Here is a 14,816-nt window from a genome sequence, read left to right as displayed (position 1 = left end):
GCCCGAAAGGTACAGGAGCTAATTATCATACGAAAACACTTTTGAGAGTAATTTCGAATACGTGTTTCGCATAATAAATCGCTCCGGTAGCTTTAGGGCCATTTTGATAGGAATTTGTATTGTATATATAGGAATGTAGTGAAGCTAGCATCCAAAAAGTAGCAGCCGATTTAATAGAATTTCTATTCAAAATAGGGCGTGGTTTTGAGGGTAGTGGCCTGTTTGCTGTGACTTTCTGGCTGCTACCTTCACTAGATACAATACATGTACTTCTGGAACTAAAAGTGTTCATTTATCAATTGAATGAAACCTGAATTTCAGCAAAAATAGTTCAAATGACATGCTGTAGTTGCAATGAAAGGTGGTTATCAAATCTACTCGCCATTTGGCCGACAATAACAGTTCTAAGTTAGGTTATGTAAGCCAAATAAGATCCCGCTCAGAGTAAATCACATATATCAATGAGCACAGTAACTTCTCAAGAAAAAACCAAAATCCTACACGCCTCCCAGATCGGAGACGTCAACGCAATTGAGACGTTCAAGAAAAAGCACCCCGAGGTGCATTGGTGCGAAATACGACACGAGAAACTCGGCGACACCATCCTCCATATCGCTGCACGTTTAGGTCACGTCCCGTTCATCGAGTATCTCCTAACGCATTACTCTCCCGCTATCAACTTTCAAAATAAAGACTGCAAAACGCCGCTGCACGAGGCGGCCCAATTTTCTCAATCGGAAGCAATACGAACCTTACTGGCGTGTAAGGCCGACGTGAACGCGTTAAAACGCGCGGACTGGACGCCGTTAATGCTGTCGTGCACGAAAGACGACCACGAGTGCGTCAGACTACTGTTGGAGGCAGGCGCATTGGTCAACGTTAAAAACAAGGACGGCTGGACGGCTTTGCATTTAACAAGCCGCGAGGGCTCCACGCCAATTTTTGAACTCTTAAGCTCGTACGGCTCAGATCCGTTTGCGGTCACCAATAACGGAAGGAGCGCTCTTCATGTTGCCTCATTACACGGCCACTTAGAGATCGTCAAGAGACTCATTCGTGCAGGTGTCAGTGTAGATGCTCGTGACAACTGCAGAAATACACCACTGCACGAAGCCGTTCTCGGCGGGCACGTAAAAGTGTGCGATTATTTGCTTAATTGTCCCGCTGATTTAGGTGCGGTTAACAGTATGGGCTTTTGTGTGTTGCATTTGGCCGCAAGCGTTGGGGATATAACGATGATTAGGTATTTAGTTCGGTTATCGACAAATCTAAATGCCTCCAGCTGTAACAAGTTGACACCGCTTCATTGTGCGGCCCGTAAGCAACACACTGATGCTGTAAGGTTATTGATTCAATTGGGGGCTGATGATACAACCTTGGATAACTTTGGACGTTCGCCTATGGATTATTTACATAGGTAATTAGTTCTGTTAGTGCTAATGCACAGCCCGTAAGTGGTTCAGGAGACTTACATGACTATACATTGTTTGGTAGACTAAATGGTATTTTCCTGAACTTGGCAGGTGCCTGATAGGGCATTTAAAACACTCTATACTGTGTCAGGATAAAATTTTTATGTTTGAATCTTTGTTTTTGAAATTTACTTGGTTTAACCGCAATGCATAATCACATATGTGATACCGTTATGCTATTGTTTGTAATTGTTTACGTTTTTGGTGTAATGCTTGCTTAATTTATGTTTATTGATGTTGATTACTTGGTCTTGTCTCTGAAGTAACATTCATATACGTTTTGATCATTTTATTTTAATATGTGGAAACTACCGATCCGTTTGATGTATGTACTGACTTGTTGTTTGTAACTAACAATGTTCTCCTTGAATCTTGGTACCTGCTTACTAACCAATAATTCCCAAAACTTGTTTTTAACCTATGTGTTACCTCTTGAAGTTTACCTGCTACTTTTTGTGATGTTATAATTTTATGTTACGCATTCACATCATTACAAACAATTAATTTTACAACACAATTTGATATTAATTTGACGGCTGGTTTTTTGTTGGTAAGTTCATTTTTTCCTAGCCTATTTCTATTTTTATTCGGTGAACTACCATTTTCAGAGTTTTTGCAATGTAATTTATTTCGACTTAAATTTCCGAGCTTTCACAATTTTAATAATTGGGATCATTATTAACCAAACTTTTCACAATTTCAGTGTTTTATTATACATTCCTTCCCAACTATGCTTCAGTTCAGGTCAAAGAGTTGTTTATAACTAACGTAAGGGGACCCTGCTTAGATGTTTGATCACGTGCCACTTTTCAAATTTAAGCGGGATCTTGTCTAGTTTTGGAGGGAATCTACGTTGCCGGGTTGACTTTATTTCCGTGTTCTTGTAGTGTGAAATTAGCGTAGAACCTGGGGGTTAAGTACACTACAAATCCATTACTTTAGCTGACCGCTTGTAGAGGATGTAATTATGGCCATAAATAAATCACTGGAGATTTTCTTTTTTCATCTGGAAACTGGCAACACTGTATTAAGTAAACAATGGCCATTGGTGGAAAGATGTTAAGTTATTCAAGCTCCCACAAATTTTTTTATGGTGGTTGTAAGTATACCGAAAACTGATGAGCAATAACTCATTATATTAGTCAAGAGTAAGTTCTATGTTTGTGGTCAAAGAATTTAAAAACAATTCTTATGTTAATAGATCATCATGGATGATGACAACTTTGCATTCGTTAAAACTGAACCCAAAGAAGAAGATGACATAAATTGGTCCCTCGAAAGAAACACTCTCGTAAGCAATAATCCTTCGGGAACTATAAAAGAAGAACGTAACGAGACTGTGACAGAAGACTGTAGCCAAGAAGAAACTCGTCAACGAGGTCATTCTCAAACTGTAAGATTTAAATGTGAGGTCTGTGATTACACAACAGATAATGAACCTCATTTTAAAACACACATTTCGGTGCACAAGGTTACTACCAATTTTAAATGTACAAACACAAGCACTAAACGGCATTTAAAAGCGCTTCTCTTAAAGCACATAGTATTTAAAAATTTGAAGTGTGCAAATTGTAATTATGCAACAAATTCTAAGCGAAATTTGAAGCATCATGTTCTAACACATAAAGCTTCAACACGTTTTAAATGTGACGTTTGTGATTATGCCACAAATATCAGTAGTAATTTTAAATCGCATGTCTTAACACACGATGATTCAAAAGATTTGAAGTGTGATATTTGTAATTACGCAACAAATAGGAAGCAAAGTTTGAAACAGCATCTCTTAATACACAAATATTCAAAAGATTTTAAATGTAATTCTTGTAATTACGCCACAAATATTAGGAGGGATTTTAAGCAACATTCTCTAAGACACAGTGAGTCGAGGGTTTTTAAATGTGACGTTTGCAATTATGGGACTAATTTTAAAGCCCATTTGAAGTTACATCTCCTAACACACAATGCTTTGAAAGATTTTAAATGTGAAGTCTGCGATTACACAGCAGATAACGAACCAAATTTTAAAATACACCTTTTGAAGCACACAAGTTTTAAATGTGCAACATGTGATTACGCAACAAATATTAAACAGAATTTAAAAATGCATCTCCAAACTCACAAAGTATTTAAACAATTTAAGTGTGCAAATTGTAATTATGCGACAAATTCTAAGAGAAATTTGAACCATCACCTTCTAAAACACAATACTTCAAAATGTTTTAAATGTGACGTTTGTGATTATGCCACAAATATTAGAACTCATTTTCGGTCACATCTCTTAATACACGATGATTCAAAAAATTTGAAGTGCGAAATTTGTAATTACGCAACAAATAGGAAGCTAAGTTTGAAACAACATTCCCTAGTACACAAAGTTACGAAAGATTTTATTTGTAATGTCTGTAATTATGCAACAAATATTAAGAGGGATTTTAAGCGACATTTTCTTAATCACAGTGTTTCGACAATGTTTAAATGTGACCTTTGCGATTATGGGACAAATGTTAAAACCTATTTGAAATCACATATTTTATCACACAATGATTTGAGCGACTTTAAATGTGATATGTGTGATTATACGACAAATACCAAGAACAACTTGAGAAATCATTTGCTAAAACACAATGTTTCAAAACTGTTTAAATGTGACGTTTGTAATTATTCAACAAATATTCGGAAAGATTTCAGGCAACATTCTATAAAACACAGTGTTTCGTCAGTTTTTAAATGTGACGTTTGTGATTATGAGACAAAAGTTGTAGCCCATTTTAAGTCGCATCTCGTAACACACAATGATTCGACAGATTTGAAATGTGACATTTGTGATTATACAACAAATACTAAGAACAAGTTGAAAAGTCATTTGGTAAAACACAATCTTTTAAAACATTTTAAATGTGACATTTGTAATTACGCAACAAATAGAAAGGATTGTTTGAAACAGCATTTCTTAACGCACAATGATTCGAAAGTTTTCAAGTGCGATATTTGTGATTATTCAACAAATTGGAAGATAAGTCTGAGGAAGCATTTGCTCAAACACAATGTTTCAAATGCTTTTAAATGTGACGTTTGTAATTACACGACAAATGTTCAACGATATTTTAAGTCGCACCTCTTATCACACATTAAATCGAAAAATTTTAAATGCGATACTTGCAATTTTGCAACAAATACCATGCGCAATTTAAAGCATCATTTGTTAAAACACAAAAAATTTTAATTGTGACATTTGTGGTGAGAACAATGTGATAGGACACCTGAAGAGACAGCGTTTCGAAAGATCGGAAGTGTGGTCCAAAAAATAATTCTCCTAATCAAGTCTGTGTGACTATTATTGTGAAAATGATGGAGTTGTCTAATTACATAGGTATAGAATCGACTTGATTTTTTTTATAAATACAAAACAACGTAATTAGTTTAGTGATTAAATTAATGACTGAATATTTTACATTTAGATCATGAATAGTTAAATAATTGTGTAAGTGTTAATATTGTGCAGAATTAAATAATAAATCTATTTAAGTAGGTATATATGAACTTGTCCTAAACGGCTTGACGGATTTTTATGAAATTTTTGTTTATGTCTGCGTCTCCGAATGGTTCAGATTCACAATTGCGCCCGATTTGTTTCAACTTCTTTCTTTGTTGATGTCTCACTCTGCTATTTCGCGTACCGCGAAAGATACATGCGCCAAGTTCACATTGACGATTCTACTTTGTATAAGAGCGGGATGATATTTGACTCCTGGTCGCATTCTTAATTTTGGGTTCTTATTTCGTTTCTTAATTGTTCCATATTCTTTTCTTGACCTTTGATAATTTCTTCTTTCGCTGTATCTGTTGCCTACTGGTCTCGTGTGGATTGCAGTTCTTAGCATCTTAGCAATGCAAGCAGGGGCCCTCTCATTAACATTTCCTCTATTTAAAATATGTTCTGCTTGAGCGATAATCGATTTTCACATGAATACTTGCTATTGGCATTCTCACATGTACGTTTCGTGTTAAACAAAATTATGTTAATGAAGGCTGGAGTAGAGCCACGCCATTTACATGTTTCCTATGTACATGCAATTTATTTATTTTACGAGTTGTGTTATCTCAATTGATTGTACAGGTATTTTGATGTGTTTTTGTACTGAATTGAAGCATCAGGTTTTCCACGGCATTTATGATGTCTTGTGTATTTTGTTTTTCTGAACTTGTTTAATTGCATTTGATTTGATTATCTGATTTTTATCATACAATTTGAGATGTTTTATTTATGTGTATTTTCTCTTGCATTTTATTGCTGTAGCTGATTTATTTCATGCACTTGTGTGGCCTATGCCGGGGTTTTTGTCCCGTAGAAGGTTTCCCCCTGGCACGGTCTTGTTGTGTGCTGTCTTTTATTTAATTCCCTTCCCCATTATGTCTCACGTCCCAACACATATAAGAACCGATTACACAACGTAGGAGTTCATTCGTGCCCTCCCTATCGAGCCGACTGCCATCCAAATTCAAAAGTGCCGCGAAAAGTCCATCCTTTCGACTTGAAAGGTTCTGCTTGTAGTTTTTCCTAGAGTTTCCACCGGTAAGTACAGGGTAAGTCAACGTTTTCAGTGTCGGCTTGATAAACCCCTAGGAACATTACACTTGGAATGAACTCTAAAGCTTGGGAGGGATCATACCACCCACTGATGTAATAATTTTATGGTTTAAAGTTTACAAATGCCAATACTATAAATTATAATTATATATTATAGTATTATAGCTTAAAATATTTTAAAAAAAATGACGAAGGTGGGGAAATGCTCTTGCGCCACCCAGAAAGCACGAATGTGGGTTACGTTAGGCATCTTGTCTTGAATGGCGGTTGAGAACGCGTCGCTCCATAAATGTTTGCTGTTATTTTGTGTTCTTTTAATGCAGGTAAGTAATCTTTGTATTTCTTTATATCGTATTTGTGTTTTGTATGCCACATTTTATATTTTTTGTGTTTGAATCTTTGTTTATAAATTTACTTGGTTTAACCGCAATGCAGAATCACATATGTGATACCGTTATGCTATTGTTTCTAATTTTTTACGTTTTTGGTGTAATGCTTGCTTAGTTTATGTTTATTGATGTTGATTACTTGGTCTTGTCCCTGAAGTAACATTCATATAAGTTTTGATCATTTTATTTTAATATGTGGAAATTACCGATTCGTTTGATGTATGTACTGACTTGTTGTTTGTTACTAACAATTTTCTCCGTGAATGAAGCAGTCACGGGGGTGGTAAAAACTGTAGTCAAAATTGAATTACGACAACTAATTTCGTGATTGTCTTCGACATTCAACTGTAGGCTCGAAACCAGGGGCGGGCTACCTATCTTGCAGGAGCGGGATTACGCTAATCAAAGCTCTTCAGTTTAGAATCTATGTGCGATAAATGAGTGGCGATTCAATAATTTCCACATATCTTGTTTTTAGATAAATTTGCCTACAAGACCTGTAATTTTCCATCTTGCTTTTAACAAAAGGACTTTATAGCACCAAAGATGAGTCACATCCTGTGTATTTCACCCTTTCTTAGAATCTTGGTAACCTGCTTACCTGACCCATAATTCCCAAAACTTGTTTTTAACCTATATGTTACCTCTTGAAGTTTACCTGCTACTTTTTGTGATGTTATAATTTTATGTTCCCCATTCACATCATTGCAAGCGTTGTCTACAACTAACGTAAGGGGGTCCTGCCTTAGATGTCTTATCACGTGCCACATTTCAAATTTAAGCGGGGTCTTGTTTAATTTTGGAGGGAATCATCATTCGGGTGGCCATTTTTAAACATTGCCGGGTTGACTTTATTTCCGTGTTCTTGTAGTGTGAAGTTAGCGTAGAACCTGGGGGGTTAAGTACACTACAAAACATTGAAACGCGGAGAGGATTCGAACCTCAAACGGAAGTTGTCTTTATCAAGACACAAATGACGCGCGAGGATCTAATTAAATTGCGAAGAGGTCAAGACAGTGTAGGAATCTCCAACCAACAGGACAACAAGGGCGTAAAGATAAGTGCTAGAATTGATAATTGATACCTAGAATTAAGGCTAAAATTAAATTGAATTAAAGGGGAAATGAGGGGCGCAAGTCAGTAGGTTGATTGGATAAACAGGGGAATTGCTCATACGAACCCGCAAATATAACTACCTCGAGGGGGCGGAACAAATTAGACCCTTGCGAAGGGAAACATAAACTTGCCGACATTCGGGGATTTGTAAACCACGTTTGCAGTTGGTGGAAATACAAAAATAAAACGGTTAATGCGAAACTTTAATTAAACATTAATGGACTGGTAAATTAACATTATTATTTTGATAAACAGCATATTACATGAGATTACTTCCTATCGTTATGGCACCAATTAACGCGTTACGTTTCAAGATGGGGGGGAAGACGGAAATTGGAGCGGCGCACTATGTCAACCCGTAAGTGCAGTAGTCCTCTCGAGTCGCCGCCACGTATTCGTTAACCAGATCTTGTACGACCTCCCTGCTCACGTCCAATTCGGCTAGATTGTCTTTGAACATTTCCTCCTTGCGAAACTGCTCCAAGAACGCCTCGCGTTTGCGCAGCTTGTCGTACTGTTGGAGTGCGCGATCGAACAACTGAAAATTCCCCTGTTAGGTACGTCTCGAAAACGAAGCACCTACCGAGCTGATGTTGGTGTGATTCGCGAGCATCAAACCGGAAACTCGATGGGCCGTCTGTATGTATGGGGATTTTCGTGAGAGGGCGACCTGTATACTCGCCGGGCCCCACGGGATAAACTGGGCGAGTTTCCGTTCGCGTATCCTCTGCAACGATTTGTGCACCTGCGTCGGATCGACCTCGCCCTGAATGATGTTCAAGATCGATATGAAGCAGTGCTGCGAGTTGCGATCTTGAGTCGTGGACACCATCATATTTTTCGGTTGTAGCAGTCGCCTCATCACGTCCAAGACCGTCGTCTTTCGCACGCTAACCTCGTCCGTATCCGTCGACAGCGGCGTGTAACCGGTCATTAGGAAGTGTAGACGCGGCGTCGGAATTAGCGGAGCGAGCAGACCCATCAGATCGTTATTCATATACGACGGATACCTAAGCGTCGTCGTCGAGACCGACATTATCGTGCTGACCAGACTGTTGATTTGCGTAAACGTCGGATTTTGAATGTGCAAGCGATCGGCGGCGATCCGATTTAACGCCGTATTATCTAATACGACGACCGAGTCCGCCGAATCCGTCAGACGTTTTAGCGTTAGCAGCGAGTTGTACGGTTGAACTACCACGTCACTGATTTCGTCTTGATTCGGGAACACGCTGTACGTTTGTACCAGTTTCTTGGGAAAGCGATCGGATAGCTTCTCGAGTATATTTGAACCCATTCCGGAACCCGTTCCGCCGGCAATCGAATGGCACAATACGAAACCCTAAACATACTCAGCTGTTTTTACGAATTAAGATCAGATCTTATATAGTTCTAAGCGAGTTGTGGTGGAGTGGTGCATTGAGGCGAGTAACTACTGATTTTCATTTGGGATGTGATTCATTATAATCTGACGACTTTGTACTGTATCTGGTATGAACTTATAAACAACCTTACGTTCACGCTAAAAAAACATCAATCCAAAGCATTATTGAACGCCCGGTGTACAGCAAAAGGATTCTCATAACTTAAATCCAAAGGATTAATATCCTTTGGAAGAAGAAATTTTTGCAAAATCAGAAAGTCGGAAGGTAAGAATCAACTCTGAAAAGAATATTATTTGCTAACATAAAATTTGTACAAACCTTCAGAATCCCACCAAATCAACGCATAAGTTTCGAGAAATATTTACTAAATTCGAGTGACAAATTGCGAGTTACCTACAATTTTGTATGCGTGCGAATAGAAGTAAATTCAGGGACGAAGAAAGCAGTCTTGATTCGTAGTAAGGCTGTTGGTTTACGAGTGGTAAAATTTACGTGAAGGAACAATTTCGAGTCGGAGAACCGCTTTTCAAATAAAAAAAGTGACATTAAACTTATTAAGATATATAAAGACTTTTTTTTGGATCGCTAATAGTAATAGCTGATTAAATGCAAGTTTAGTGATGTCATTGGATAGCGACTTGTGCGATAAAAAAATGTTATACACAACAGAATTTATCAGTGCATTTAGCTGCAACAAGACCTAGGTAGTTAATAAATTGGTCAAAGTTAATGTCAACACAGCGGAACATTGGCATTTTATTCCAGTGCATAATCACGAGCTCGATAAGTACTTTCGCGAAATGGAAACGAGTTCGCTTGGATTCACGAATCCTACGAACTTTTCTTCTGATGCAAAAAAGTCAACGAAGCGAACTAAAGACAAAAGGATGACGGGTAATGCTTCGTTGAACTGCACCTTATCTTGAAACTAATTAGCTTACGCTGCGATAACAACTTGTCTATATTAACAACGTTAACCAATTCCGATACAAAATAATCTTGACCTCGGATTCCAATAATAAAATCGGATTTGTGTTCTGTGTAAACGTCATGTAGACGTTCATTCGGTCTAAATACCAAAAATAATGACGGGACAACCTGTATATAAGAAAAAATTCAAATTTAGTCAAGTATTTACGAAGAAGCACAGAATTGGATTATTTCATTTGAATTTGTATTTCCGTAGTTGTGTTTCCACTTTACAATTGTCTGTAATTGTGTAATAAACGCATTAAGTAAGAAACATCTGGTCAAATTATTATTAATTTCAACGAAGATGCACATATTGTGGTGATCACATAACGTCGGAACTATAAACGAGTTAAACGCGAAAATGTACTCATATACGAACACGAACAAATATATCTAGTGATAAGAAACGTATTGGGAAAAGCAAAATTGATTCTCAGTCGACATTTTTTGCTGCGTTGTAAGCAATATCCTCGAGTATGTTTGAAGATTCGTCAAGAACCAGAACGTGCATTTATTGAGTGAATCTCTCCGAATAGTAGTAAAGAATTTTAACTTCGGGTATAGCATCTTAAGTGGCGAGAACGCCTGTTTCGAGAAGTCGTCGAGAAATATTTACTAAATTCGAGTGACAAATTGCGAGCTACCTACAATTTTGTATGCGTGCGAATAGAAGCATCACAGTAAATTCAAGTACGAAGAAAGCAGTCTTGATTCGTAGCAAAGCTGTTGGTTTACGAGTGGTAAAATTTACGTGAAGGAACAATTTCGAATCGGAGAACCGCTTTTCAAATAAGAAAAAGTGACACTAAACTTATTGTGATACACAAAAGACTTTTTTGGATCGCTAATAATAAAAGCAAGTTTAGTGACGTCATTCGATCGCGACTTGTGCGATTAAAAAATGTTGTATACAACAGATTTAATCGGTGCATTTACCTGCAACAAGACCTAGTTAATAAATTGGCCAAAGTTAATATCAACACAGCGGAACATTGGCATTTTATTCCAGTGCATAATCACGATCTCGATGAGTACTTTCGCGAAATGGAAGCGGGTTCGCTTGGATTCACGAATCCTATGAACTTTTCTTCTGGTGCAAAAAGTCAACGAAGCGAACTAAAGCCAAAGGATTCAAGGGTAATGCTTGAACTATGAACTGCACCTTCTTATCTTGAAACTAATTAGCTTACGCTGCGATAACAACTTATCTATATTAACCACATTAACCAATTCCGATACAAAATAAACTTGACCTCGCATTCCAATAATAAAATCGGATTTGTGTTTTGTGTAAACGTCATGTAGACGTTCGTTCGGTCTAAATGTCAAAAATAATGACGGAACAACCTGCATAAGAAATAATTCAAATTTAGTCATGTATTTACGAAAAAGCACAGAATTGGTTTATTTCATTTGAATTTGTATTTCCGTAGTTGTTTTTCCATTTTACAATTGTCTGTAATTGTGTAATAAACGCAATAAGAAACATCTGGCCAAATTAAGTGTTTGTGATAAGAACATTTGATAACAGGCGAACGATAATTAATTTCAACGAAGATGCTGATAAGGGATGTGCAGGTGCTCAACGATGTGCGCATAGTTCGGCGTAAGTGGGGACACGTTCTGTCAAAGCTGGCATTATCACGTTGAATTATGATTGTCAGTGTTATTTGAAAGTGCTGCAGAAGATTATTTTATTGTGGAAGTGGTATCAACGAAAAAACGAGGCTTGCTGGTTCGCGACTGTTTGAAAGCGTGTACGTTTCTTTACGCTGTTTATTTTATTCGGACTGTCCCCCCGATTTGATTAGTAGGAGAAGTAGTTTGTCATTAGATTATTAGAATTATTAAAAAAAACTGTAAACAATCTTATTCTTATTTTATTTGTCGAGCGCTTGCGTGCGGGGTAATTTGTCCAAACAAGCCTTGTAAGTTTTTCTTTAGTTCAGGAATTTTGGGTTTAATTTTTCATTTCTTGTGTTTCGTAATAATTTTTTGTCACTGTGAGTCAATTAATTGTGGGTTTATTCGAACCCTCTGTGTCACCCAGCAGTGTTCGACACTAGATTATGTGAAGGTTTACACATGTTGAACGAGCCGAAGGCGAGATCGGTATAAATCAACCGCTCACTCGGAATTCGGGGCAGTTACACGATTTCGGTCACAAAATACCGAGTTCATACCAACGCCGAGCGAGCCGAACTGTTCTTTTGGACTTTTTTTGAAGTATAATGTAGCGAATATTTCCGAAATCCCGATAAACATCGAGGCACCATGAACTATTAGTGATTAAATAAAGAACGAAGGCGGATGTGACGCAATCTTTCCGCGAAATGTGACGTATTTTGTTCTAGAACGTTGAAGAAGACTAGCGACCGCTCCGGAACACTCTAGTTACTATATAAGCAAATCGAACTTAGTTTAAGGGCAGTGCCAATTTCGACACCGAAGTAATAAATAGTTCACGTTGTCATAAATTGTGTATTTGTGAACGAATAATATTTTACTGTTATAAATTAATTCATTTCAAGACTGTTTCTGTTTCTGAAATGCCAAAAGAGAGAACCCTTCCTAGCTTTCTTGCTGCAGTATGGAACATCGCTCCAGCATACAGAACAAATGAATATTCCTTTGTTGTCTGCTGGGGGGAAGGGGGAGGGTATATTATTGTATTTTTCGTATCCCATAATAAATAATAAAACTATAAACGACGCCATCTACAATTATTCTTTCAGAATTCTTTTTTAATTTCTTCCGAACATTTCTTGAAATTCTTTTGAAACATTCAAGAAATCCTCGAAGAAATCTTTTGAAAATTTTTTAGTTGTTTCAATATCCTTATGAACATTTTTTTAAATTCTATCAATAATAAGATTTTTACATCACTTGTCAGGATGACCTTTTCAGAACTCTCAAAAAAGTTCACTTTTGACACATTGGGAGGCTTCTTGAAGTGTTCCCCCTTTATTTTCAAAATTGATTTTTTATAACTTAAATGTCTGAACGCTAGGCAAGAACTCTAGAAATGTATGGGACGTCTCCAAAACTCTACAATAGCAAAATTCTATAAATCAAAATCTCAACAAATCTGACTTGTCGGATTATTACCTATGATTTGCGATTGCCCGCGACGTGGTGGCGCCACCTTTGCCATAAAAAGTATATGTTTTCGTACCATGCTGTCCTGGAACCCAGGAAAAGACAACTGCCCTCCGCTGTTCCGCCCAAGTGTGCATGAGTATATAGAAGAGGACAAAAAAACACCGAGTCTGCACAGCATTAAGACTCAACAAACCATAGAAAACTCTGGACAAAACGATAAGAATTCTCACTTAAAGTTTAACTTACCCGCAATGAGATACTTACTTCCAAACTATCACTACCATCCGCCTCTCTATCGATGATATCGAAGATTTCCTCGTTCAATTTTTCGCCCTGCGAATATCCGCACGCCCAATTATTTCCGGCACCGCCCCCGTTTTTAGATAGAAAAACATTTTCCTGATTGTAAAGCTTCGAGTACCGAGAATTCATGATGGTATTAATGACTCGCGGTTCCAAGTCGAGAAGGACCGCCCGTGGAATGTAGTGTTCGTCGTCGGCCTGGTAAAAGAACACATCTTTGCGATCGATGCCTTCGGTGGCAAAGTCCTCGAGTATTCCTTCGGGATTAATGCCGTGTTCGGCGCAGAGCCTCTTCCAGAATTCGAATCCGACTACGAATCATCACTTGTAACGATTACGTTAAGAGGAATGTACTTACTCTGGTTGCCGCACTGGCCTAACTGTAAAGTTATCATTTCGCAAGGCATTGTCGCTGTTATTTAATTTTGATTTCATTCAAGAAACGTACAGCGAAATTCCTTCTCCGGCAGTTATTATTGGCGGTTAATTGTCAAATCATTTGTTTACGATGTTGTCAAACTTATTTATAGAATCAGGTTTACCAACCACATACGATTTACATTTGTGTAATTTCATACAGGGTACTGCATTCAGTTAAAATATTTTTTGATTATTTTTCTTCTACAACATTGGAATAGTGAACTAGCGAGCATTCATGTTATACACGGATTATCCAACGGGAACGCCGGCTCAACGACTATATGTGAAAAGATTTCCCCTAAGGAGTTCATCGACACAATTGAGTATTCCAGCTCATAGGGGTATACAGTTCGGGAAAGAATCTAAGAACAAATTGGTCTATATTTACTACAGTGACACTATTTAGAACAGTGGTGACAATCTGGTTTTTGATTTGTCGTTGGTTCGGTCGCCATGTTGGGGTTAAATTACTTTGGTATAGGCATATATATACCTCTTATATATATGGGTATAGGAGACGTGTTTTTAGTGTTTTTTGTTTTACGCAACATCAGAAAAACCATTGTTTTTCATTTATAGTTATTCCACCGATCGTTAGTACGTTAGGTAAAGTTCAGGGAGCGTGTTGGGTAATGTGTCGCTTTCAATAATTCTTATAATAGTTCTAAACCATATAGAGGGTTTACAATTTACTGACGACAGATGGCGTAATTGTTGCTCGGAAATTTAAGTCAAAATAAATTACATTGCAAAAATAAACTTTGAAAATGGTAGTTCACCGAATAAAAATAGAAATAGGCTGGGAAAAAAAGAACTTACCAATAAAAAAAACAGCCGTCAAATTAATATCAAATTGTGTTGTAAAATTAATTGTTTGTAATGATGTGAATGCGTAACATAAAATTATAACATCACAAAAAGTAACAGGTAAACTTCAAGAGGTAACATATAGGTTAAAAACAAATTTTGGGAATTATGGGTCAGGTAAGCAGGTACCAAGATTCTAAGAAAGGGTGAAATCCACAGGATGTGACTCATCTTTGGTACAATAAAGTCCTTTTGTTAAAAG

General features: G+C 37.3%; 2 protein-coding genes across 4 annotated transcripts; one reads left to right on the top strand and one right to left on the bottom strand.

Moving 5' to 3' along the window:
- The first annotated feature begins 418 nt into the window (after window positions 1-418).
- LOC116178777 (ankyrin repeat domain-containing protein 16-like) lies at window positions 419-4,995 on the top strand. 3 transcript variants are annotated; one of them, XM_031498381.1, is made up of 3 exons: window positions 419-1,417; window positions 2,360-2,620; window positions 2,674-4,995. In XM_031498381.1, exons 1-2 carry the CDS (start codon window positions 462-464, stop codon window positions 2,373-2,375), a joined length of 972 nt encoding a protein of 323 aa, XP_031354241.1. In that variant the 5' UTR covers window positions 419-461; the 3' UTR covers window positions 2,376-2,620; window positions 2,674-4,995. The 3 variants fall into 3 exon arrangements, with proteins under 3 accessions (XP_031354241.1, XP_031354239.1, XP_031354240.1); XM_031498379.1 differs by lacking the exon at window positions 419-1,417 and having other exon boundaries at window positions 2,391-2,571; XM_031498380.1 differs by lacking the exon at window positions 419-1,417 and having other exon boundaries at window positions 2,392-2,620.
- Window positions 4,996-7,749: 2,754 nt separating this feature from the next.
- On the bottom strand, window positions 7,750-13,859 carry LOC116178807 (tubulin gamma-1 chain-like). The gene is made up of 4 exons (XM_031498427.1): window positions 13,686-13,859; window positions 13,289-13,638; window positions 8,149-8,907; window positions 7,750-8,103 (listed from the first exon to the last, which is right to left on the bottom strand). Exons 1-4 carry the CDS (start codon window positions 13,732-13,734, stop codon window positions 7,912-7,914), a joined length of 1,350 nt encoding a protein of 449 aa, XP_031354287.1. The 5' UTR covers window positions 13,735-13,859; the 3' UTR covers window positions 7,750-7,911.
- Between the last annotated feature and the right edge of the window lie 957 nt (window positions 13,860-14,816).

The sequence above is a fragment of the Photinus pyralis genome, unplaced genomic scaffold (genome assembly GCF_008802855.1).
Source record: "Photinus pyralis isolate 1611_PpyrPB1 unplaced genomic scaffold, Ppyr1.3 Ppyr1.4_LG8, whole genome shotgun sequence".
NCBI lineage: Eukaryota > Metazoa > Arthropoda > Insecta > Coleoptera > Lampyridae > Photinus > Photinus pyralis.
Note: the sequence above shows the minus strand (reverse complement) of the source record. Positions and strands in the feature narration are given on the sequence as shown.

Bases quoted from the DNA above. Each gene is read 5' to 3' on its own strand.
- LOC116178807 (XM_031498427.1), bottom strand. From the start codon at position 13,734: ATGCCTTGCGAAATGATAACTTTACAGTTAGGCCAGTGCGGCAACCAG. The intron at 8,908-13,288 runs GTAAGTATCTCA...GAGTATGTTTAG, and splicing joins ATGGTAGTGATAGTTTGGAA to GGTTTCGTATTGTGCCATTC. The intron at 8,104-8,148 runs GTAGGTGCTTCG...GGGAATTTTCAG, and splicing joins ATCACACCAACATCAGCTCG to TTGTTCGATCGCGCACTCCA.